General features: G+C 43.7%; 1 protein-coding gene across 5 annotated transcripts in view; it reads left to right on the top strand.

Moving 5' to 3' along the window:
* CPED1 (cadherin like and PC-esterase domain containing 1) overlaps positions 1–23612 on the top strand; it is a 433838-nt gene that overhangs the window by 221890 nt on the left and 188336 nt on the right. For all 5 annotated transcript variants that reach the window (XM_088457671.1, XM_088457670.1, XM_088457669.1 and 2 more), the window contains one exon: positions 4178–4346. In XM_088457671.1, coding sequence (XP_088313797.1) covers positions 4178–4346 — 169 coding nt within the window. The remainder of the gene's footprint in view (positions 1–4177; positions 4347–23612) is intronic.

Raw genomic sequence — 23612 nt, 5'->3', positions numbered from 1 at the left:
CACGTGTTTGTGCCGCCCACTCGTGTCGCTTAGCATAGTCATCCAGCTACCTCGGTGCAACCTTTTGGACATAAAAACACTATTGTGAGGTGTGAGGTGTTCAGAATAGACTGGAAATGAGTGGAAATTAAGGTTATTGAGGTTAATAATAGCATAGGAGCAGAAAAACCTACAAATTCTGTGATTTTAGCTGTTTTTATGCTTTTTTTCAAAAAAATACAGATCCAAAACACAAAACCCAGAACCCAAAACACGGAAGGGTGGTTTTGGCAAAACCAATCCAGATCCAAAACACGAAGAAAGATCCAGATCCAAAACCAAAACACAAAACACGAAAAGTGGCCGGTGCACACCCCTACTTTAAAACCAGTGGTTCTCAAACCACTCAGCACCCCAAACAGTTTGTGTTTTCCAGGTCACCTGAGGATCTTTTAAATGCTTGATAATACACCTGTGGACCCAATGGGCGGTCTGGAAAATGTGAACTTTTTGGGGTCCTGAGGACAGAGGGCCTGATTCAGATCCAATCGCGAGCGCTGAGCACTCGCAAGCGGGTCGATGTTGCCCAAGTGTGCATGCGCACGACGGGGGCGGCTCTGACGTGCGCATGCGCGAGACCCGAATAACGAAGGCCAAGCCATCTTTATGGGTGTCGCACCAAAGGGGGCGTGCTGTCGATGGTGATTGACAGCATGCCCCCTTTGGTGGGCGTGCCGGGGGCGTGGCTGCCCAGACGGAGGCGTTCCCATTAGCTAGTATTTGAAAGCATGTATGTTTCTAACAAGGGAAAACTTTTGAATTGTAGGAAGACTGAAAGGTAATATGTGGAGGGGGATAGAACCGTAGAATAGCACCCCAACAATTGCAAAAATAGTACCCCAACAATTTCGAAAAAGGACTATTGTTACGACTTAAATAAAAAATATTAAGCACATGATAGCTAGACTTTAATTGGTTGCTATGGGCAAATTCTCCCCTAGCCTTCTTTAGAAGGTTTGATAAGTCTCCAGTCTCTTGCCATTTGTGTGAAGCAAGAACTTGGAGGGGAAGGAGAGCTTTGCCTGTGGCATATGAGTTTTGTGACAAGGTCCATGTATTAGTACCTGATGTACTCTCAATTGGATTCCTGTGGCTGGATATGAGTGTGGGGTTGGAAGCGGAGAATATGTAGTCAGAAGCCAAGGATTGTTACACAGTAGAGTGTACACCAGGGTAAAACAGTAGACAAGGAGAATCCGGGAGACATGTTCAGTGGGCAGGATCAGAGGTCAGTATACGGTAGATTATATACCAGGTATACACCAGGGCAAAACAGCAGACAAGGAGCATCCAGGACACACTGTAAGTGGGCAGTATTAGAGGTCGATACATGGTAGATTATACACCAAGGCAAAAAAGCATCAGGAGAATGCACGTGTGTGCAGTCCAATACACCAGCTAGATACACAGGGAGCACTGCAATAATCAAACACAATGATTCCCTTAAATAGGCTGGAGTTCAGTGATGCCATTCAAGCAAGCTGCATGTCTGCATTGTTGCCTCAGGGAGTTAGTTTGGGGTCAGAGCCTCTGGTCACTCTAGTTAGCAATAGCAGCGATCCTAGCGGGCAACACTCCAGAACTGGCTGGCAATGTGTACCCAGCACGACATCGGCAGCAACAGGACTCGGCGGGGGAGCCGGCATCGGCAAGTACATACACACTTGCCGATGTGGGCAGCGACAGACTTCCCCCCTCGGCCCTGCAAGTAGGGCTGAAGGAGGATGTCGCTGACGACCCGCGGGAGCATGCATTGTCAGCGACATAGTGGGTACACACTAGACGATGTGCCTGATATGTTGTTCCAATCCACCGGATCGGACAACATACTGTCTAGTGCATACCCAGCCTGAGACACCTGCCCTGGGTAAGTATAACAGCTGAATTGAGAGTCTTAAACTTCCTCAGAAGTTCCAGCACTACTGCTGAAACTTGTGTTCAACACAAAAAGAGGGAGGAAGTAACTAGTTAACACTAAAAGAGGAAGTTACTAGTTCTGTTAGACACACTCTGTGAGAATGTACAATAATACTTGCACTATTCTATAATTCTAAAAACAACAACATACTGTATACAAAAGTGAAAGAAAGTAGGTAGATTACAAAATTATTCAGAAATTGTGTCAGAAGCAAATGCATTCACACGTATATAGAAAAAGAGAGAGGAAAAAATATTGCATAGATTGTGACATATTCATATATTTATAAAATGTTGTCTGGTACTGTAAGTCCGACCTAACCAGGTGGGTTCTGATAATTATTTAATCAAGTGCTTATTGTATTGGGTAATATTTTATATGAATTTAAATATTCAAAACACAATTTATATGCTGAGAGATTGCATTCATACCATGTTGATACATAGTATTTTGTTTATAGGTCATGTCTAAGCGTGCATTTTAAGCTCTTATCATTTCATTAATTACCAGCAACTGTTTGAACTCCTTTAATGCCCTCCACCATGATGAGCCAAGCTTCATGGCTTTGTGAAATGTAAATGTTTTAATTTAACTTATTACATATAGATCATGTCCAACCAGAATATATCAGTAAAAGTGCGTACACACTGGGCGAGCAGGAAAGACAGTACGATTTAAGATTTCGTAATCGTACCGTCGTTCCTGATCCCCTGTAGTGTCTGCACTGAACGATCAGTCGTTCAGTGCAGGCACTGCCCATCATTCCTGAACATGCCAATCTGTCGTTATCAGCAGATTGGCCTGCATGTTCAGGCGATGGACAATGTCGGAAACGACCAGCGGGAGCGCGCATCGCTGGTCGTTTCTGACATAAAAGTGCACGATTTGTGCATGATTACTGAGCGATTGCACGATTACTATGTCGTAATCGTGAAATTGCTCAGTAATATCGCCCGGTGTGTATGCACCTTAATCCAGCACAATGCAATCTAATTTTTATAAAGATATGCACATTTTAATTATGCCATCCAAATGCAAAGTTGCAGGGTAAGACACGCTCCTGACACTCATGTGTTCCTCGCCACCACTCCCCATTACCTCTCACAGATGCTTCCTGACTGTCAATCACATTGTGAATAAAGAGTCGCTGCGAGCAACTGTGGTAATGGTCCTTGACGCATGCACATTGCGACTTATGACCGTATTCAATTGCCGGCGAAAAGTCACTCTCGGCGAAAAGTTTTCGCAAATGACGTCTTTATGCCTGTCGGAATCTTTCCGCCGTATTCAGTTGCAAAGACTTTTCACCATTGCGAAAAAAGTCTGCGCCTTGTATCCAGCGGAAAAGATTCGCCTCGTAATGGAGGTGGAAAAAAGTGCAGAATTGGGGGTTTGGGGTCAAAGTTGCGCCAACACACCTGCAGCCTTGGTATAGTCCCCCAGGTAAACTGCATCAAAAAAAGTTAAAATTTTACTTAAGTAAAAAGTACTTTCGTTTTGGGGGCGAAAAAAAACAAAGTTAAAAATTTGCGAAATAGACTCCAGTGGGTTCCCCAAGTATGCCCCATGTGTTTTTTGGATTGCAGGAGTTTGCTGAAGGTGCATTTTTTACGTTTTGTTAAAACGCACTTTAGCAAATTTTAACCATGCTTGCACCCATTGTCATGTACCTCAAATTTGCTGGGACTACTTATTTTTGCCCCCAAAAACTGGTAAATGCTATTCTTCACCACTTGTGCAAAGACGCTAAATAGCACCAATTGAGAGCATTTAAGCACCCCAAATACCTTCAGGAGAGCTATTCGGTGGTATCCATAGTGATCCCCCATGTCAGTGCACCTTTTGGGGGGTGTCAGGTTGATTTCCCAATTTCTGATAGGACTTTTTGGCGATTTGAGTTTCGCCAGGATGCGTTCTTGCGTCCTTTGCAATTGAATAGGGCGAAAAAGCGGTGACGAGTGCGATACTTTTCTGGAAGCAAAACAAGCGATGAAGGCGAAATCTCTGGCATGCGAAAAGTCCGGGACTTTTCGCCGGCAATTTAACACGGCCCTAAGACGCATGCGCAATTTAATGATAATTGTTCAACTACGTAGACATTGGAATAGCGTACTCTGAACTCTGAATCAGGGTTTTTTTTCAAATGAGGCACGAATGTACTCATTACTTTATTAGGAATTTCTCTAAATGGCTTGAATTATCCTTGTTTTCTTTTCCCAGAGTTGCTATTTATCCGCTTGGATTGGGTATTAATCAAATCACTCTACATGTTACTGATGAGTCTAAGCCATCACCAGTATTACTGAAAATCTATAGAATAACTGTGTACCGGGAAGATCGTCCAAGTCTGCCTTTGTTTGATCATTATAAAATGTGTGGCTTTGTACAGGTACAGTAATTGTTTCCTATTCTTTAATATTCCATGATTGTGTCCTGTTTATTTGTTATAAGAAAGTAGCCAGGTTATTTACCATATATGTTTGAGTTCTCGTAATGGGCTTGATTATGAGTTGAGAATACTAATAAAGCAAGAAAGAGCAGGGCTGTAACAGGACTTTTCTGCGCCCTGTGCGGCGCAATGACCCCCACAGGGTGCATGTCCTCACATACATTTGCATGTAGCCCACATATATTGGACAGCTTTAGTTTTACACAGCAATTTAGATTTGAGTTTGATTACACCTCTCTCAAATAAATCTATCTGCACATTTTAAATCTGCCCCACCTGCAGTGCAACATGGTTTGCCAGGGTGACACCTCCTCTGAGAAGAACAGAAGTGCCCGGTGCAACCTCAGGCTGCTTCGGAGGACCGCATAGGCTGTGGTGTCCATGCCTCGAGCTTCCAGAGGATGCTCCAGATGGTACCGCAGCAGCGATTCTGGCTGCAGGGTGCTGTTCCAGGCACCCTGCTAGCTAAATCCAGGGACCGTGGGGCAGCGACGGTGCCGCCCACAAGGCCTTTTGATCTGTACAACGAAACTACTGTCGCATCCGTAGTTACGGCCCTGCCAGGATGCACAGTTACTTGCTCTTTCTTGTTTTATTCCCAAATCAGAAACAGGCCCAATATGCGTGATATACATAAACAAATGTGTCAGAGGTTATATTCAAATAGGGCCTGTCACCATGGCCTAACACTTCCTCTACATGGTCATAATACAAACCATTTGTCCATTAAATACTTACTCTTTTACATTTTATTATGTTTCTTCTCTGTGATAGCAGGCCTGAATTAATATCAATGGCATTGTGTTTAGACATTTTCAGCAAGCAGCCCAGTGATTTATACTCCCTGCCACTTTAAAATCTGGGAAAGAACTAAAATATAATGCTAAAGTCTTTTGTTTTTAACATACACTCAGGTATTCACATTCTTTTAGACCCAGATGATGGAGGACAATTCTACTATAAATTGAGCAGCATTATGTACCAGCAGAAAGCATTACTGATCTGCTGAGATCTTCCAACAGGAGTATACAGCTATTTTATAACATGCTATGGCCTGTTATAACTCATTGGCCTTGCCTCCCAGTCACCTCATCTGGCGGAGGGCAATAGCTGTCAGAGGAGTTTAAAAACTGTTGTTGGTCCATTTCGTAGATGTCCACAGAACCTGTCCAATATTATCAGAGCCACCTAAACTAAGGACACTGGGCCTGATTCAGAGCTGAACGCTCTGACCAGAGCGCTCGCTCTGAATCAGAGCCCTCCTACCCTTTTTTGGAGCGTCCTCATGGACGCTCGCATAGCTGTGGGTTACCACCCACAGCTATAGCGAGCGTCCATGATGATGGTCGCGATGGTCTTGACCATCGCGACCATCGGGCTTGCGACGGAGACCCTGCGGCAAGGTCTCGCTGCCGCAAGCCCTGGAGTGATTTTGGCTCTATCAGAGCCAAAATCACTCCCACTGACATCACTAGTGATGTCAGTGGGGCCGGCTTGAGACGGTAGGCGTTCCCATGGGAACGCCTCCGTCTGGCAGGCACGCCCCCGGCACGCCCACCAAAGGGGGCGTGCTGTCAATCAACATCGACAGCACGCCCCGTTTGGTGCGAGACCCGGAGTGATGGTGAGCCCGTCGCTCGCCGGTCTCGCGCATGCGTACGACGGAGCTCCCTCCGTCGTGCACATGCGCAGTGGGGAACATCGACCCGCTTGCGAGCGTCCTGCCGCTCGTGAGCGGGTCTTAATGACCCCCACTATCTTATAGCAGAGGTTCACAAACTCCGCCATTACAGTCCACATTTTAAAGAAATGCATGTTTGTGCACAGGTGACTTAGGGCCTGATTCAGAGATGGAAGCTAATGCGATTTTTATGTAGATCGAGCAATTGTTTGCCATTATGCATGCGTGGAAGCCGCACTTTCTTTTTTAAATATTTAACGGATCCTGCTTTTAACCTCATTCACACATGTCCATTTCACGACATGCTAATATCCCCCACTCGCTGTACTAACCAGGAGTTTCTGATTGTCACCTGCAATTTCCAAAATCAATTTACAAACAAGCTGCAACAGTGTTACATCTTATATTGGAATCCCTTTATATTACAAAGCCAGTTGATTCATAGGACTAATTTTATATTTTTTTAAAATATATTTTTTTAAGTTCAAGTTCATTGTGCTATTTATTGCCATATCCATACTGCCTGTAGAGCTATAGCTAACCATGTGTGTTTAGGATATAACACACTTATAAGTGGTATAATACAATGTATCAATAAATTGTTATTTTCTTATAGTTTTTGTATATTCTCGGTCTTCTTTGTAACCTATTATTCAGTAGCATAGCTTTTATTCCCTTTTTTATTTTTTGTGTGGGGCTTGCAAACTTCCTCTTTCTTGTAGAACTGCTGCAGGTGAATAACATAAAATATAAGGCATTGTTGTTGCATGGTGCTGGGTATCCTTGCCTCTTCTCTAATTTAAATGGGACATTGATTAAGTTCTTGGTGCATCTCAAGCAATGACTGTATTGGAAAAAAGATGTCAGAAAATATATATTACGTCTTGTAATAATAAAGCATAAACTGGACAACAAAGCATTATGTATGTATGTATGTATGTATGTATGTATGTATGTATGTAGGCCAAGGTTTCAAATATTAAAAGAGCAGGTTTTGAGGTTTATTAAGCCATAGTAGTCAGTAGATATTTTACATCTCTGTTTAAAGTATACTGTTGTGGAAAATAATATTGCTCATGATTAGATGTTACAATGTACAGTATACCACTACTGTAACTTTAAACATTGAGACCAATAAAACAGGTAAAAAAATACAGTTACCACTTGGAAATAGTATATTTGTTTAATGTACCACACTTTACTCCTTGGATCAGTAGATATTTTTAGCAAACTTGGCATACTAGGCCAGCCACATATACTGTTCTGACATTAAAAATTCTATTTGGTAAATTACACATATGGTAGGATCAGAAAGTGCTGCTTATTCACATGGTGTAAGATGTTATATTGGCTGCACATGTTTCTGTGCTGTCAGTGGTTCTAATTCCTGGTTGGTTGAAGCAGCCAACCAATGAGAGGCCTTTTCTAGTAGTGCAATAGTTATATTAATATTTTTGGTGGAGACTGTCCGATTTTTTCTCTAATTTCTAGCTTTATTTTACTCCTTGCTCTCAATCTAGTCTCTGACTGCTGTTTTCATAAAGTATCAATGTTTGCTATAGACAGAACACATATTAGTGGAGTACTTTCTACAATTGTAGCATTATAATTGGGTCATGCAGATGTGGTCATATGGAGAGTAATTTATGCAAGAACAATGACATATTCTCTTGCATTCTCTACAATAACATCAGTCAAAATATACACTTAAGGTGTGTACACACGGTACGATATCTATGAACGATAATGATATTGTTCAACGATAAATCGTTCATATAGTTAATTTTTATGAAGTGAACGACCAACGATGAGCGTTTCTGCATGAACGATACTGATATCTATGATCGTCCGTACGTGCAGGCCAACTTGCATGATTTTGTCAACTTTGCCTGCTCAGAGATGTGGCAGGATGACTTCACTGAGAGATATCTTTCAAGTCGTTGGTGGTACAGATCATTCCGTGTGCATGCAGCTTTACATTAGGGGTATATTCGGGGACGATGCGAGGCTTCAAGGCGCCCTAGGCAAAGGTTCTCTGCGCCGCCCCTTCTTCCCCCAAATTCTCCTCTCCAACCCATCACATAAACTTCCTCATCCACTCCAGCTCCTTAGTAGTACACAAGTCACCCTGTAGCTGCGAATAGATGCGCATAAAAAAATTACCAAATTCCATTTAAAACTAACTCTGAAGCTCGGTAAACACCTGGCTGACCTGTCTAACAATTGGTAAGTGCATACACACTTACTAATCGTTCGGCCGATGTGCCTGTGCTGACATCATAACTGGGCAGGCATTTAAATTTGCTAACCCAGTTGTGATGTTAGTCATCGGCAGGTCCCTGCAACAAGTGTACAGGTGGTAGACGAGTCGCCAGTACATACAGGCAGATTGGCTAATATATTTGTGCTGCAGGGCAGATGCAAAATGTCTGTGAACGACGTCGTTCACTGACATATAAAGTGTATACACCCGCGAATGCACTACTAAAAACTAAAAATGCAGCACAGAACAGAGGATTTGCAAAAACAAAATAAATAAGTGTATTCTTTAAAACTTTACAATACAGTGTTCAAGTGTTCAAGTATTATAACATAATTGTACTGTATAGCGAGCGACCATTTAACAAGACACACATCAGTTGTTTCAGCAGGAGAGATGAAGAGGACTATAGATGTAGGAATGTATATACAGTATATTTTATTACCTCCACTGTCCAGATCCCTATCTGCCCCACATATCATGTGTTTGAGAGCACTTAGGGCCTGATTCAGGTTGGATCACAATGATGCGTTCACAAGCAGCCAGCCGATGTTTGCAATCTGCATATGGGTATAAGACGAAGTGCGCGTGTGCGAACCAGGTGCTGCGATCGGAAATGCGTTCGCAGGCAGTATGCAGACCCACTCAGTGATTGACAGGAAGTGCCATATCGACGCCTGTCTTTATACCCTTGCCGGGATATGACAGTCGGGAAGCCGTCTGTCGGGATTTGGTCCGCCGGAATCCCCGACTGCATACCAGTAAATATATCCCTTACTCTAATGGGATCCTATCTCCAGGAAATTCAGATTTAAGGCGCTACTCACCTCAGATAACAATCTTGAAGCCCAGATCCTGTTCTACTAAAGACAGATGAGAGGAGCTGCTGTTACTGGGCATGCACAGCAGCTTTGCTTCCGCCATTTTGGTCATTAGTGCAGCCCCAGCACTTGTAGACTGCATTGAGAAGCAGCTCTTTAATGTTGAAACAGTTCAATTACTACAATAATGTTTCTTAGATTGACACACGGCACTAAGTTTTGGGCAAAGGGTATGAGTAAGGGAATTTCCAGGCAATTGGAGACCCCCCTTAGAGCACCTGTACCTTTTAGAAAAATGTGATGTCTGAATATTTTATTTCAATGGCCTAATCTGATCGAATTGCAATTAAGTATATTATACTCATACTCATATTCCTACTACTAGAGGGACTGCAGCAGACTCACACATATGATAATAGGTTAATCAGAAAACCTGGTTTTAGTATTTTTAGATTTATTCTAATCATGCTTTGGTAGTTAAGGATGTGGCCACACATTATGTTATGGTCAATCATTTAGTCAAAAAGGACCATATTAGCTGAGAAATATGCAAGTTTGTGGGTAGTCCAGCAAAATACTAACTCTGAGAGCAGTGGTGCAAGTAGGTTTCATCTTTTCCCGGTACTCTGTGGTTGTGTGAAGGCGCATGTATGAAATATGGACATGACAATGTGTCATGAGGGACATAGCTATGTATCAAGGGGGTGTGTATGCATGATACGCTCCTATTTATCGTCACTCTGTGGGTAAGCCCAACACTTGTTGTTGTGTTTACATCTGAATAACTAACATGTTATGATGTTTAAAACTGTTACACTAATTTAAACATTTTTTTTTGCAGATCTTTAGAACATAGCAAATTTCATGAGATATAATACTTTATTAGTGTTTAGTATCGGTATCATGCTAACGGCTGGCTCTGTTTGTCAATAGTTTCTGTTCCCACTTGAAATATTCTATCACAGCTCTTACCGACATCACACCTCCCAACATTTCAAACCACAAAATCAGGACACATCTAAATTCCCCATGTTCCATCAAAGTTTTGCGTAGATCCACTCAAACCTTACCCACATTATCAAATAGTCATTTCCTTTTCAAGGTCTGCAAATAAGGTCACTACCATCAAAATTGGGATTGTTAAATGGTATATGACATGTACAGTGTATAAGAAAAATTAGTTACTAGTATTTTGGACCCCTGATAGAGCGGGTTGCTAGTCATCGTGCCTGGCATGCAGGGCTGTTTTCCTTTGTCTCTCATCTACGTTCCAATCACTTCCCCCTTTTTCCCTATCTCTCATCTCTGTCCTCACCCTGTATACCTATCTCTCATTTCTGTCTCCTCACCTGTCTCTCTTCTCCGTCCCCCTCACACCCCCATCTCCTTGACTCATTTCTGTCCCCGTCATCTGCCCTCTTGATACCTCTCATCTGTCTCCCTCGCCTCCCCCCTTCGCTCACCTCTGTTCCACTTAACCCCCCTTCTCCCTCTCTCTCATCTCTATCCCCCTCACCCCCAACCCCATCTCTATCTCCCTGTTTCTTCTCTCTGTTCCTATTATCAGTCTATCTCATCACCTCACATCTCCCTGTCAGTCTCTCTCATCTCTGTCTCTAATCCTTCACTGGGGAAGGTGCTGACAGGAAGGTAGACTCTTGTCCTAACAACGCTGGGGGAGAAGACAGAAGGGAGGCTCTGTCTGGAAGTCTGCAAACCAGTGAGAGCTGTGAGGGGCATGCTTGCCGACATTCAGGCTGCCCCTTCTGGGAGGGGGAAGCCAGGTTGGCATAGCGGGGGGGGGGCTTGACGCGACATAGGGGGTGCAGTTGGGGATATTACCCGGCATTAGAGGCGGAGCGGGTGGCATGACCATGCGTCATTTTTGTCCCGCTCCTGTTACACAACGCTGAGATTACTGGCATTTTGTAGCAGGGAACAGGGTCATGCTGACACGGTTTAGCGCGAATCGCATCATGGCAGCGGGGTGGAGGGTCGGGGGGATAGACGGCCAGCTGAGAGACTTGCCTGCTTTTCTGGGAGGCTGGGAGCACCACCTGATTTCCGGGGGGGTCCCGACCGTTTCGGGAGAGTAGGCAAGTATGGTGAGGGGATGGAAGGTATGGGGCCTCTTTGCAGCTAGACACACACTATACGAGTTTATATAATAGATGCACATTTTATTTATGGATTGCACACATTATTTTACCCAAGGAGAATAAACATGCATACGTAATTGTACAATGCTGCTATTTGATATATTAGGAGCCCATTTATCAACGAGTGTTATTTTGGTTGAATTATAGAGCTACTGCTCACCGCATTTTTTTATTGTAGCCGTGCATCACGCAGAGTTTTTCAAAATTCCAGGAGGAACGGATTACTGTAGTGAAATTTTGTCTGGTGTATATTTTCTAATAACCAAGTATTTAATAGTTTTGGATACTAGAAAAGAAAATGTGCTATAGAAACAGTTCACATATTTGAATGTACTGTATGTACATATCCCGTGCATCACACAGAGAATCACCCTCTAGTCAGGTTTTATTTTTCCCCTGGAAAGTCAACAAGAACATTTTATTCCATGTGCTATAATATTTCTCCCACAGGCTTTCTCCACCCTGCACATCAGCAGAGTTGTGTTGTGTAGAGGAGATCATGCTGACAGGGAGCACTCTCTAGTTCTGACAGCCTGATTCTGCTTCTAATTCAGGTTGTCAGACTGCAATACACTTGTTCCCCGACCACTGTCCTCTACACATCACAGCGTAACTGCAGTGTGGGGTGCAGGATGCCTGTCTGGGAGTGAGCATAGCATGCACAATAATATGCTCTAGCCTGGAGGGGAAGGGTTGCTGGGGTGAGCCTAGTTTGATTTTGCTTACTTTCCATAGCCCTATATACTAAAAATAAAACACTTCTTTATAGAAAATTGTGCATACAGTATATATTGGTGATGCTTAGCTATTACATAAGTAAGAATAAATGTTGGAAAAAATCTTTGTGCCTATTGTAAATATGATAGGAAGAGATAAGAGCAGCGTATCAGTACCTTTTATGTTTCACTCTTTTAAGCTGACACCTGTTGAACTAGTGAAAGGGTAAATAAATGGGAGGGTTCCACTTTGACACTTAAATGGGCTCAACTGGTATCATACTTATGGAGGATAAGGTCAGTGACAGCAGTGTGCCCTTTCTCACAGTAGGCTTTAGTTGAATTTCTAATCCAAATACTTTTTCTAACTTTCTTTTATGTTTAATCCCATTAGGATCTTCAAGTTTCAGTGCAAGCTGATACTGTGTTGAAGGTTACAATACAAAGACAGATCTAGGGATGTTGATTCCAGCTTTCTAACAATTCTCATGCATTTCAGTAATCCTGGATTAAGTTCAAGGCTATAAAAGTGTGTGGCTCTTAGTAATGTCAGCATGAAGGGTACGAAAGATTGTCCTTGCTTCAGTCACACTTCTCAATTGGTTCGGTATGATGCATTTATATAAACAATAAATTGTATATGCACATACAGTAACTTCCAGAACTGTCAGCAAAAATCAAATTGCATTTAAGAACATCTTTAAAAAATACACACACACAAACACACGTGCATATATATAATATGCACTATATGTACAGTATGTGTGCCTTTATATACTGTATGTGTGTCAATATATATACTGTATACTTTGTTAGTTTATGTGTATATATGTATATATATTAAATATATATATATATATATATATATATATATAGTGACACAGTTAGATTAGGAGGTCCCTCTCCTGGGTAGAGGACTCCTTCCTTACACACACACACACACACACACAGCAGCAGGGAAGCAGCACACCAGTCTGGATGCAAGTACAAGCTGGTCGGCGCCAGTCTTTATTGTACAATGTCAGAAACAAAAAGAAAACATAAAAGTAAATCCTAGCCCTGTCGGGGCACTAACTTCACAGGTAGTTCCCTCACTACCAGAACCTGGCAGGGCCTAATGCCCTCACCAGCAACAAAGCACAGCACAGTACTCACAGATAGGTTTTCCAAGTGTGTCTGAGCAAACTCCCTGTCTGCTCTCCCAGGTGAGACAATCAGCCCTAAACACACTAGGCTTATATTGGCAACTCTCAGGTGGAAAACTAACAAGCCTGTTACCAGGCTGCGAGAACCAAAACCTGGAGTGGCCGTGGGTGGAGCCCTCCCTCTCCTCTCACCCACAACCCCCAGGTCCCAAACCGGCTTTTCAAAAAGCCTAAACTCAAGCCTGCTACACTGCAGACTTTCTCCTGGGGGTTTAAAACACATAATGACAGGAATCTGGGACAAATGTACTTGCCACAGACCACTTTACCAATGATCCTATCACATATCCCCCCCCTTTGTTTCGACCTATGGGGCGGAACAACTGAAGCCCCCAAACAATGAACGCGTGACAACGCGTCTGCTTTAAACAACAGGCCCCCTGGCCTGTGTTCCACTGAAAATGTAAAAGTTTGTAACGCCAAGAACCATCTCGTATTACTGTCCTACTTTCGGACATCCACTTTATGGCCAACGCCTCCTTCTCCACTGTGGCATCGGGTAGGCATCGAATTCTGAAACACTGTTCAACCTTCGGATGTCATTGCAGAAACGCACACTCCCGTCGGGCTTTGGAATCAACACAATGGGACTTGACCATTCACTATGTGATACTTCAATAACCCCTAACTCTAGCATATTTTTAATTTCTTTCGACACACCGATGCTCTTGGTGCTTCTGGTAACCTATAGGGCTTTAGATTAACTTTAACCCCTGGGTCAGTGATGATGTCATGTTTAACGACCGAGGTTTTCCCAGGTACGTCAGAGAACAGCACCCTATTTCTAACCAGAAACTCCTTGACCTCTTGTTGTTGAATTGCCGACAGGGTTTTTGCCACTGTCACTTCAGGAACTAAGGGCCCTGGACTTACTGGAGGGGCTCGGACGGCCAACAGTACCGTTCTATCTTTCCAGGGCTTTAACAGATTTATATGGTATATCTGTTCCGGCTTTCTTTTCCCCGGCTGGTAAACTTTGTAATTGACCTGTCCCACTCTTTCTAAGATTTCAAAGGACCCTTGCCATTTAGCCAAAAGTTTATTTTCCACAGTGGGAACCAACACTAACACTCTGTCCCCAGGAGCAAAGCTGCGTAACCGAGCATTGCGGTTGTATACCCTCTGCTGTGCCTGTTGAGCCTGTTTCAGGTGCTCTTTCACTATCGGCACCTCTATAATAGGCAATGGAACTAGTGGACCCTTAAAATGTGGTCTGGGAGCATGATACTGACACTCAGGGCAGGATGCGCAAAAGTCAGATACCTCTTTATGAAGCCCGGGCCAGAAAAACCTCTGCATTATTCGCTCAGTGGTTTTCTCTACCCCTAGATGGCCTGCCGTTATATGACCATGGGCCAGATCCAACACTGTTCTTCTGTAGGCTTTGGGAACTATTAGTTGTTCCACAATATCATTCCCCTTCTTAGTCACCTGATATAACAAATCCTGACACATTACCATGTGGGGATAGGACAAAGGACTATCAGTGTCTATGGGTTTACCATCAACTACTTTTACATTCTCCCTGGCTTTTACCAAAGTAGGGTCATTCAACTGCTCCACGGCAAAGACCTCTCTTCTGACCTCTAAGTCAGGTAGATGATCAACTGGCCCAACAACACTTCCCACCTCAATGGGAGGCACATCAGTTGGCGGGCCACCGTCACGTTCCGCATTCTCTAGTTCGCCAATCATAGTAGAAAAAGGGAATAACTCTGACTCAGAAGAAACTCCCTCCTCCACTACATTGACAACCTTCTCAAATGGATCGGGGTTGTTCACCTCTGGAACAAAACGGCTTTCCCACAACTTCCAGAAGTGAGCAAAGTCTCTCCCCAATATTGCATCGTACATCAGACCATGCACCAAACCTACAGAAACTATAGCTGAGCCACATGGTGTCTTGATGTTCACCTCGGCAGTAACATAATATCGAGTATCCCCATGTATGCAGGTCACACCAACAGTTTTCCCTGTATGCCTCAAGGGGTTCACCAGCTCAGCTTTTATAAGTGTCACCAAGCTACCAGAGTCTAACAGTGCCTCTACTCGGTTGCCATCTACAGTGAGTACACACATGTGCTTATCAGTCTCAGCCTGCCGGTCAGCCGTACAGGCTGTCTGTGCAAAGAAAGACCCCCTGCGGTAGACATGAGCAGTATCACATTGCATAGGTTCAGTTGTAAGTGAACAATTAGTGGAAATATGGCCGAAGTCACCACACCGGAAACACTGAATCATATTAATGTCTGGTCGTTTACGGGGCAAGAACCTTCCTGGCTGGCAGGCCTGTCTCCAGGTTCTACGCCCTCAGTCTTAGGTACATTCCACCACCCAGCACCCTTCTCCCCTGGAACAGTCTTACCAGTGTCTGTGGGAGTTCGCCGGTGCGCCATCGGGGCTCGGTGGGGCATACTCATCAGCTCCTCAGCCGCCACGTACCTCTCCACCAGCTCGACCAACTGGTCTGCGGACTTAGAGTCTGCATGGCTCACCCACTTGCGCAGAGTCACAGGTAATGATCGCAGGTACCGGTCCATCACGACCCTTTCCACGATCTGTGGTCCCGTCAGCATCTCGGGCTGTAGCCATTTTGAGGACAGATGGACGAGGTCATGCATCTGTGAACGTGGAGGCTTGTCCATATGGAACTCCCAGCGGTGGACCCATTGGGCACGAACAAAGGTGGTGACTCCCAAGCGAGTTAGGATCTCCTGTTTTAGTTCTGGCAGATTCCTGCTGAGCTGTTGTAGCTTGGAGCAAGGCCTTAATAATGTCCTCCATTTTGTCCTGGGGTGTAGGTTGGAAGCTGAACCTTGCCTCTCTGAGCATTGGCTGACGCCTCCTCTATGGGACTCCAAGGACACAGCGTTATTTCCACACTTACAAATTGGGTGTCTGTCTCTTTCATTTTTAAATGGAAAGTTTTCCTCTTGCTGCAACTTCAGTGTGTGGTTTGCCCGCACTCTCCACCATATTGTGACACAGTTAGATTAGGAGGTCCCTCTCCTGGGTAGAGGACTCCTTCCTTACACACACACACAGCAGCAGGGAAGCAGCACACCAGTCTGGATGCAAGTACAAGCTGGTCGGCGCCAGTCTTTATTGTACAATGTCAGAAACATAAAGAAAACATAAACGTAAATCCTAGCCCTGTCGGGGCACTAACTTCACAGGTAGTTCCCTCACTACCAGAACCTGGCAGGGCCTAATGCCCTCACCAGCAACAAAGCACAGCACAGTACTCACAGATAGGTTTTCCAAGTGTCTCTGAGCAAACTCCCTGTCTGCTCTCCCAGGTGAAACAATCAGCCCTAAACACACTAGGCTTATATTGGCCACTCTCAGGTGGAAAACTAACAAGTCTGTGACCAGGCTGCGAGAACCAAAACCTGGAGTGGCCGTGGGTGGAGCCCTCCCTCACCTCTCACCCACAACCCCCAGGTCCCAAACCGGCTTTTCAAAAAGCCTAAACTCAAGCCTGCTACACTGCAGACTTTCTCCTCGGGGTTTAAAACACATAATGACAGGAATCTGGGACAAATGTACCTGCCACAGACCACTTTACCAGTGATCCTATAACAATATATATATATATATATATATATATAAAACTATGAGGGTGGCACAATGAATAATGTAACAAGACCTCTCATTGCGTAAATGTATTCAATGCTTAAATATACGTATAATTAATAGTATGGCCTAGGTAAAGATTATTTTTTCCCCCATACTTGTCTAAGCATTTGTTTCAATGGTACACCAAGGTATCTATCCCAGCGTAGAAGAAATCAGTGTCAAGCACCTGAAGCCAGGACATGACGGCTTGCTGAACTTCACTGTCGGTTGCAAATCTTCTTCCACCCAGGTGCTTCTTCAGTGGTCCAAAGAGATGGAGGTCACTCTCAGGTCAGAGCTGTAGGGAGGATGGTCCATTACCTCCCAATGGTAGCGCCGTAACAACTCACACGTGCAGTTGGCTGAGTGTGACCTGACATTATTGTGCAGCAATACCACGTCTGTCCTGCCATTATCAAAGGCAGTGTACCAAACCCGCTTCTGTGACATGACGTTATCACCAAATACCTTGACAAGTTGGCGATGAATTTCAGCTGCTGATGTGCCCTTCAGATACCGAAATCTGATCACATTACCAGGACCAAAACTAGGAATTTTGACACCCGAGCCAAGGCAGCAATTTGGCGTCCCCCCCCTCCCCAGTGTCTCTTTAGCAGTCTGTGTTCCCCACCCCCTTCCCACATCACTGCAGCAGCCTGTGTCTCTCCCCCCTCTATCTCTGCAGCAGCAGCCTGTGTTTGTGTTACTCCTCCCACCACCACCACCATTTACAGTACCTGGATCTTTTTCTTGCTCCTTCTTAAGGCAGTGACAGTAGGCTCCTCACACACTGTTCTTCACTGTGACGTCACCTTCCTCAAACTGCCCCCCACCATCTTCCTCAGTCAGCACCCAGTCCCCATCACCACCCTCAGCTAGCCCCATCACCTTCCTCAGCCAGCCCCATCACCTTCCTTAGCCAATCCTCAGCCTCTCACTACGGCAGCCAGCGTCAACACGAGCGGGGATGACATGCAGCAACGTTACCTCGACCTGCGGTTGACCTTGCAAGAGCACAATACTGGTCGAGCGGCCTTGTAGCCGGCCCTGCGGCACCCTCTCAAATTCGGCACCCAGGGCACAAGCCCCCTTAGTTGCGACCCTGACATTATGCACCTCAATGTTTGACCATGTTTCTGCTAGCCACGCCATTTTACAAGTGATGATGGGACAGTATGACTGATATAAGGCTCCGTTTAATGGTCGGGAGTGGTCTACCTGCTCTGGCCTAGTGGGAAATTAGAATGAAATAGAGAACGTTACACATATGAGAGGTCTTGTTACCTTACTTATTGAACCACCTTCGTATTCAGTAAACAGGCAGAAAGTTCACTGTTTGTAGATGTAGTCGGTCATTCTAGTTAAAGTCAGCTAAAATAAAGTAGGTGATAATGACCATGCATTTGGATTTGATCAACCCAAGAAAATAAACTCAGTGATTATATTTGTGTTTATTGAGCAGGTAAACAAAAGCCAAATTTCCCTGCTAAATAATGTTATGTCTAAGATATAAAAAGAAAAAAAAAAACAGGTATTTCTTTTCATAATAAACAATACTTCCTACCTTTAAAAGCTTTTCCAAAATCTCTGGATAAGCATAATAGCAACTGATATAGGGCCTGATTCAGAGCCGCTCGTAAGCGGCCGCTCGTTTGTTCCGAGCGATGTTTGCCCAACTGCGCATGCGTACGGATTGTAATACACATGGGCGAACCAGTCAGTGCGGCCGAAAATCGTTTGTTCACTAAATAGCGAATGCCTGCTATTTTGAGTGACAGGAGGAGGCGTATGTGGGTGGTAACAGGGGAAGGTGCTTGAAAACGGGGAGTGGAGATCCGAACGCAGGCGTGCTTAAAGGTCAAAACGGGCGTTTTATGGGTGTGCATAATTAATACAGCAGCGTCATTGACCACGTCACTGGGATATTTTATAGTCAGAACTGCTCGCAAGATTGCGGTAGGAAAAACCAACCACAAGAATAGCGAGCAGTTCATACGCTGGTCGATGTACTCGATTAATCTAATAAATAGCGGACATGACGTAGGATGCGAGCGGCCAGGGGGCGTAGTTATCCAAAAAACTACCGCAAGTTTTGTTCGCTCGTTCAGACATAGAGGCGTGAACAGACCGCAAAGAGTGAACGATTCATTTGAATAGCCACCCCTTTTTTCTGAACGAACGACCGCAAATAGCGTCCGGCTCTGAATGAGGTCCATAATCTTTTCTGGATACAATGCAGTATTTAAGCTTACAGAGTCATAGATGCAATGATCATTGTGTAAGTGAGCTTATCAAATTACTTAGACGTAAAGTACACATAGAACCATTGCTCAACATTGCTGTGTTAGATTTAATATGACAGAAGAGGGACATAAGTCTACGTTTATGCAATATAATCTTTTTCTGCTTGGCCAAAATGTCAAACTTAAAGCCAAACATTAGACAAGGCATTAGAGGTCATTTACAAAGCTACAAAAAGGAACAGTTGAGGGGTCACGTGTGAAAAAAATAGAAATCTAATTTAATTTCATAAAATAAGTGTCAGTTTATTAGGTATATAACAAAGAATGATGAAAAATAAAATATATTTTAAAATTGATAGCTCCCTGTTACTACTGTAGGTCACCAAAACCTGTGAAATATGAAAGTAAAGACAAATCTCTCAATTTGCTAAAGATGGGTACACACTGCAAAGATATATCTGCAGATCGAGTGATCGTTCATATACACTCAACGAACTTCATCTTCCGGGCATCTGCGGGTTCCGCTGGCCGGGGGGGCGAGTCCGCCCCCCATCCCCACGGCTGCTGCTGCATGTGTACTGGCGATTGGCTGATCACCCGTACACACTTGCCGATGGACAGATATGACTGCAGATATATCTGTCCATCGGCTGTGCAGCACAGCCGGCGCGATATGTCTGTGACATATCGCTGGTACACACTGGGCGACGGGTACCAGATATATTGGCCAATTAATTGATAGACCAATATATCTGTCAGTGTGTACCCAGCTTAAGACTGAGTGAGTGCATGCATAGGTACATAAATCAGATATATAACAATAAAAAAAGATAAAGTGCAAGCAGATGCATGACTACAGTAGTATAGTAGCCAAGATTACCGCCATTGTGTAGCAAGGGGCGGGGCCATGATGATGCGTCATTGCTGTCCCCTCGCTGCAGGGGACCGGGGTGTATGTGGGGGGGGGCGGGAGACTAGGGATGGACATCGGAAGCCTGAATGGATGCCGGGCTTCCGACATCAAATCCAGCAATACGATGGCAACTAGCTATCGCATCGCAACTATTAGATAGTTTAACCATCGCAATGATTATACTTGCGCCTGAAAAGTTGGCGGAGTCTCCCTGAAAGGGGCGGAGCCGCACAACCTCCTCCTCGTCCATGTCACTGTGGGGACGTACTCAGCACTCTTCGAGAAGCTGTGCTGCCTCCAAGCTCCCCCTACATTGAGAATAGATGCAGTGTTCTCCCCATCCCAACAGCCAGCTATCGGATGGGTATCAGAAAGCTGCATCCAATGGCTAGCAATCATCAAATTCCTGGTATTCCATGGAAAGTACTTCCATTGAATCGGAAACATTGATTGTTGCTAACCATCGGCATCCGATGTCCATCCCTGCAAGAGACTTGCATGCTTTTCTAGGCGGCCGGGCGCATAACCCGATTTTCGGGAGCTTTCTGGACGCTCTGGGAGAGTAGACAAGTATGTGTTAAGAGCAGCACAGTTTATAGGTGCAGACAAGCAAGGGATGAAGTAGTGAGTTGACAATTAATTATGGAACGGGGAGAAATGGGATGTTGGTTGAAGCAAGTAGTAGAAATAAAGAGGGTGAATTGAACAGATACATGGTGGAGAGATGTGACAGATGTGGATGAATAAGGATAAGTTGGGTTAGCTATTATAAGAGTGGGAGGAATAATTAATCTAAGTAGCGCTATGATGACATAGGCAACCTCAGACATGTGTCCCTGACACTGACAGTTGGAATCAGTTGGTCCAGCAGCTGGATAAGGATGGCAGTCCATTAGATCCTACAGGTCTTGTATTTGGTGTGATTACACTCCTCAGCACTATGATGTGTTTTACCACTATTTTCCACCTAGTTTACATGCTTTATACATGTGAGTATAAAATTGTCGTCCCGCTATAGTTCTTCCTGCTTTGCCTCTTATCAATGCAAAGAAGAAAACAATAACGCAGAGATGTAGGTCTATTTCAACGTTACATATATACAGTCCATTATATTAATAATACTGCATAACTTCCAAATAGATGGAAGATGTATAAAATATAGTATAACAAGATAAGCAGAATGTGTTTTTCTAAGTGTTATTTAGTTTCTTTGCTGAAAAACTGGTCCAGCTTGCTGTTACTAACGTTACATGTGATGAGCGATTAAAAGTAATAGCCTTTGTTACAATTTAAATTTCTGCTTCTCTATATAGTTGATGTAAATGTTGTTTTTTTTTTGTTCTTTAGTATTGCACTCAAAATGATAATTTTGGTATATTTATTTAAATGAAATACCATGATTCAATAGTGTTTAATATTTATAAAATAATAGATGTTCTTGTAACTAATGTGACACACATGTAACTAACATTACACAGAGAGAATATAATACAGGAAAAAATTTTCTCTGTTTAGAACAATAAAGACTGTTACACACTAGATGCTGTCTATTGCGTACCGACCTCGTTAACGACAGGACCAGTGTGTATACACTTGCCGATGCCTGGAGCAACAGCGGGGGCCATGCTGCATTCGGCAGCATGGCCCCCGCTAACGATATCGCCGGAAGCGCGCATCATCAGCGGTATAGCGGGAGCACACTAGCCGCAAAGTGGATGATATGTCGGCCCGACCCGCCGGAACGGGCGACATATCGTCTAGTGTTACAATAAATAACTATAACAGTTACAGTAAGCAGAAAATGGATATTTGACTGCTAATAACTGAGAAGATAAGGTTTATAAAATTGACATATAACACTGGGGAGCAAAAAAATATATATTTTTTCTTACCATGGATTTAAGATCGGTTTGAGAGTACTCGCAGATCCTATTTTCGCATTAGATCTTCGTTATAGCTGAATTGGCTTTTCACTGACGCTGGGAGGAGGCGTGGCAGTACATTGCTAAGCCTGCTGGGACATCCTCAGACCACAGCTACGCCTCCTCTCAGCATACAGAGAGGAGCAACGGAGAGGACCGAGTGACGCAGTTAGCACACCTCCTGTTCCTTTGTTCGGCCCTCTCTCTGTCCCACCACAACCAATTTCCCGCCGTTTGGGCTTGTTTTGTTCAGTATGTCCTCGGCTCTTGTTGGGAGTTAGCACTGAATGTGTGAAACAAAACGTTTTCACCGTAAAAAGTAGTTCTTCTTGGAGACGGTGTACTAACAACCCTGATGTTTTATGTTATATTTGTGGCAAATATAGTGTTGCAAAAGAAAGAAAACATATGTAACTATATTCGTAAAACAAGCGTATCAGGCTTATTTTGGGCATCACATAAGCCATCAAGACAAGATTTGTAAAACCTGCGTGGAATCACTCCGCAATTGAACTAAAGGTGATTGAAAAGGACTTAATTTCGGCATACCTATGATGTGGTGTGAGCCAAACGATAACTTGAGTGACTGCTATTTTTGTGCTGTAAATGTGAAGGGTATGAATCGATTTAAGAAGTGCAAATGGGAATACCCAAGTATGAATTCTGCAAAACAACCAATAAATACCACATAGCGAAGATTTACCTGTACCATCATTCAGTTATTTGTGCGACGTTGAATGTGATGATGTGGAAATGTTCATTTCATCCAGTGCAAGTGACAACACAGATGAAAGTGAGTTAGAAGAAAGTTCCTCTACTCCAAACAAATTTTCTCAAAAGGAACTAAAAGGTTTAATTCATGACTTGAATTTATCGAAAAAAGGAGCTGAGCTTTTAGCATCCAGACTTCAATAAAAGCACTGTCTTGAGCCGGATGTTACTATAATGTCGTATCGAAATAGGGAGCAAGCCATACTGCCGTTCTTTAGCCAAGATAACAATCTTGTGTATTGCAACAATATTCCAGAACTTCTCCAGAAGATGGGCTTACCAGAATATTGAGCAGAAGATTGATGGCTCTTTTTGGATAGTTCTAAAAGGAGCTCAAAATGCGTATTACTGCACAATGGGAATAAATTTGCGTTGATTCCTATCGGTCATTCAACAAAACTTAAAGAACAGTATGAAAATATCAAGTTAGTCTTAGAAAAAATAGCTTATTCTCAGCATCAGTGATCTGTTTGTGTTGATTTAAAAATGGTAAACTCTCTTCCTGGGCAGCAAAGTGGATATACTAAGTATCCTTTTCACGTATGCTTATGGGATAGTCATGCAAAACAAAAGCACTGGCAACAAACTGTATAGCCTCCAAGAGAAGTTATTACTGTAGGAGAAGCCAACATCATTCATGAGCCCTTAATTGACAGGAAAAAAATCATACTGCCGCCTCTCCATATCAAACTGGGTTTAATGAAACAATTTGTAAAAGCATTGGTCAAGTCAGGCGATTGTTTCACGTATATTTGTCGAACATTTCCATCTCTTAGTATTGAAAAATTAAAGGCAGGAATTTTTGATTGCCCACAAATACGGAAACTGGTGAAGGATCCAAATTTTACCACATCTGTGACTGAAACCGAATCTGAAGCATGGCTGAGTTATGTGTCT

The sequence above is a fragment of the Taudactylus pleione genome, unplaced genomic scaffold (assembly GCF_031769625.1).
Source record: "Taudactylus pleione unplaced genomic scaffold, aTauple2 ptg000041l, whole genome shotgun sequence".
Lineage (NCBI taxonomy): Eukaryota > Metazoa > Chordata > Amphibia > Anura > Myobatrachidae > Taudactylus > Taudactylus pleione.
Note: the sequence above shows the minus strand (reverse complement) of the source record. Positions and strands in the feature narration are given on the sequence as shown.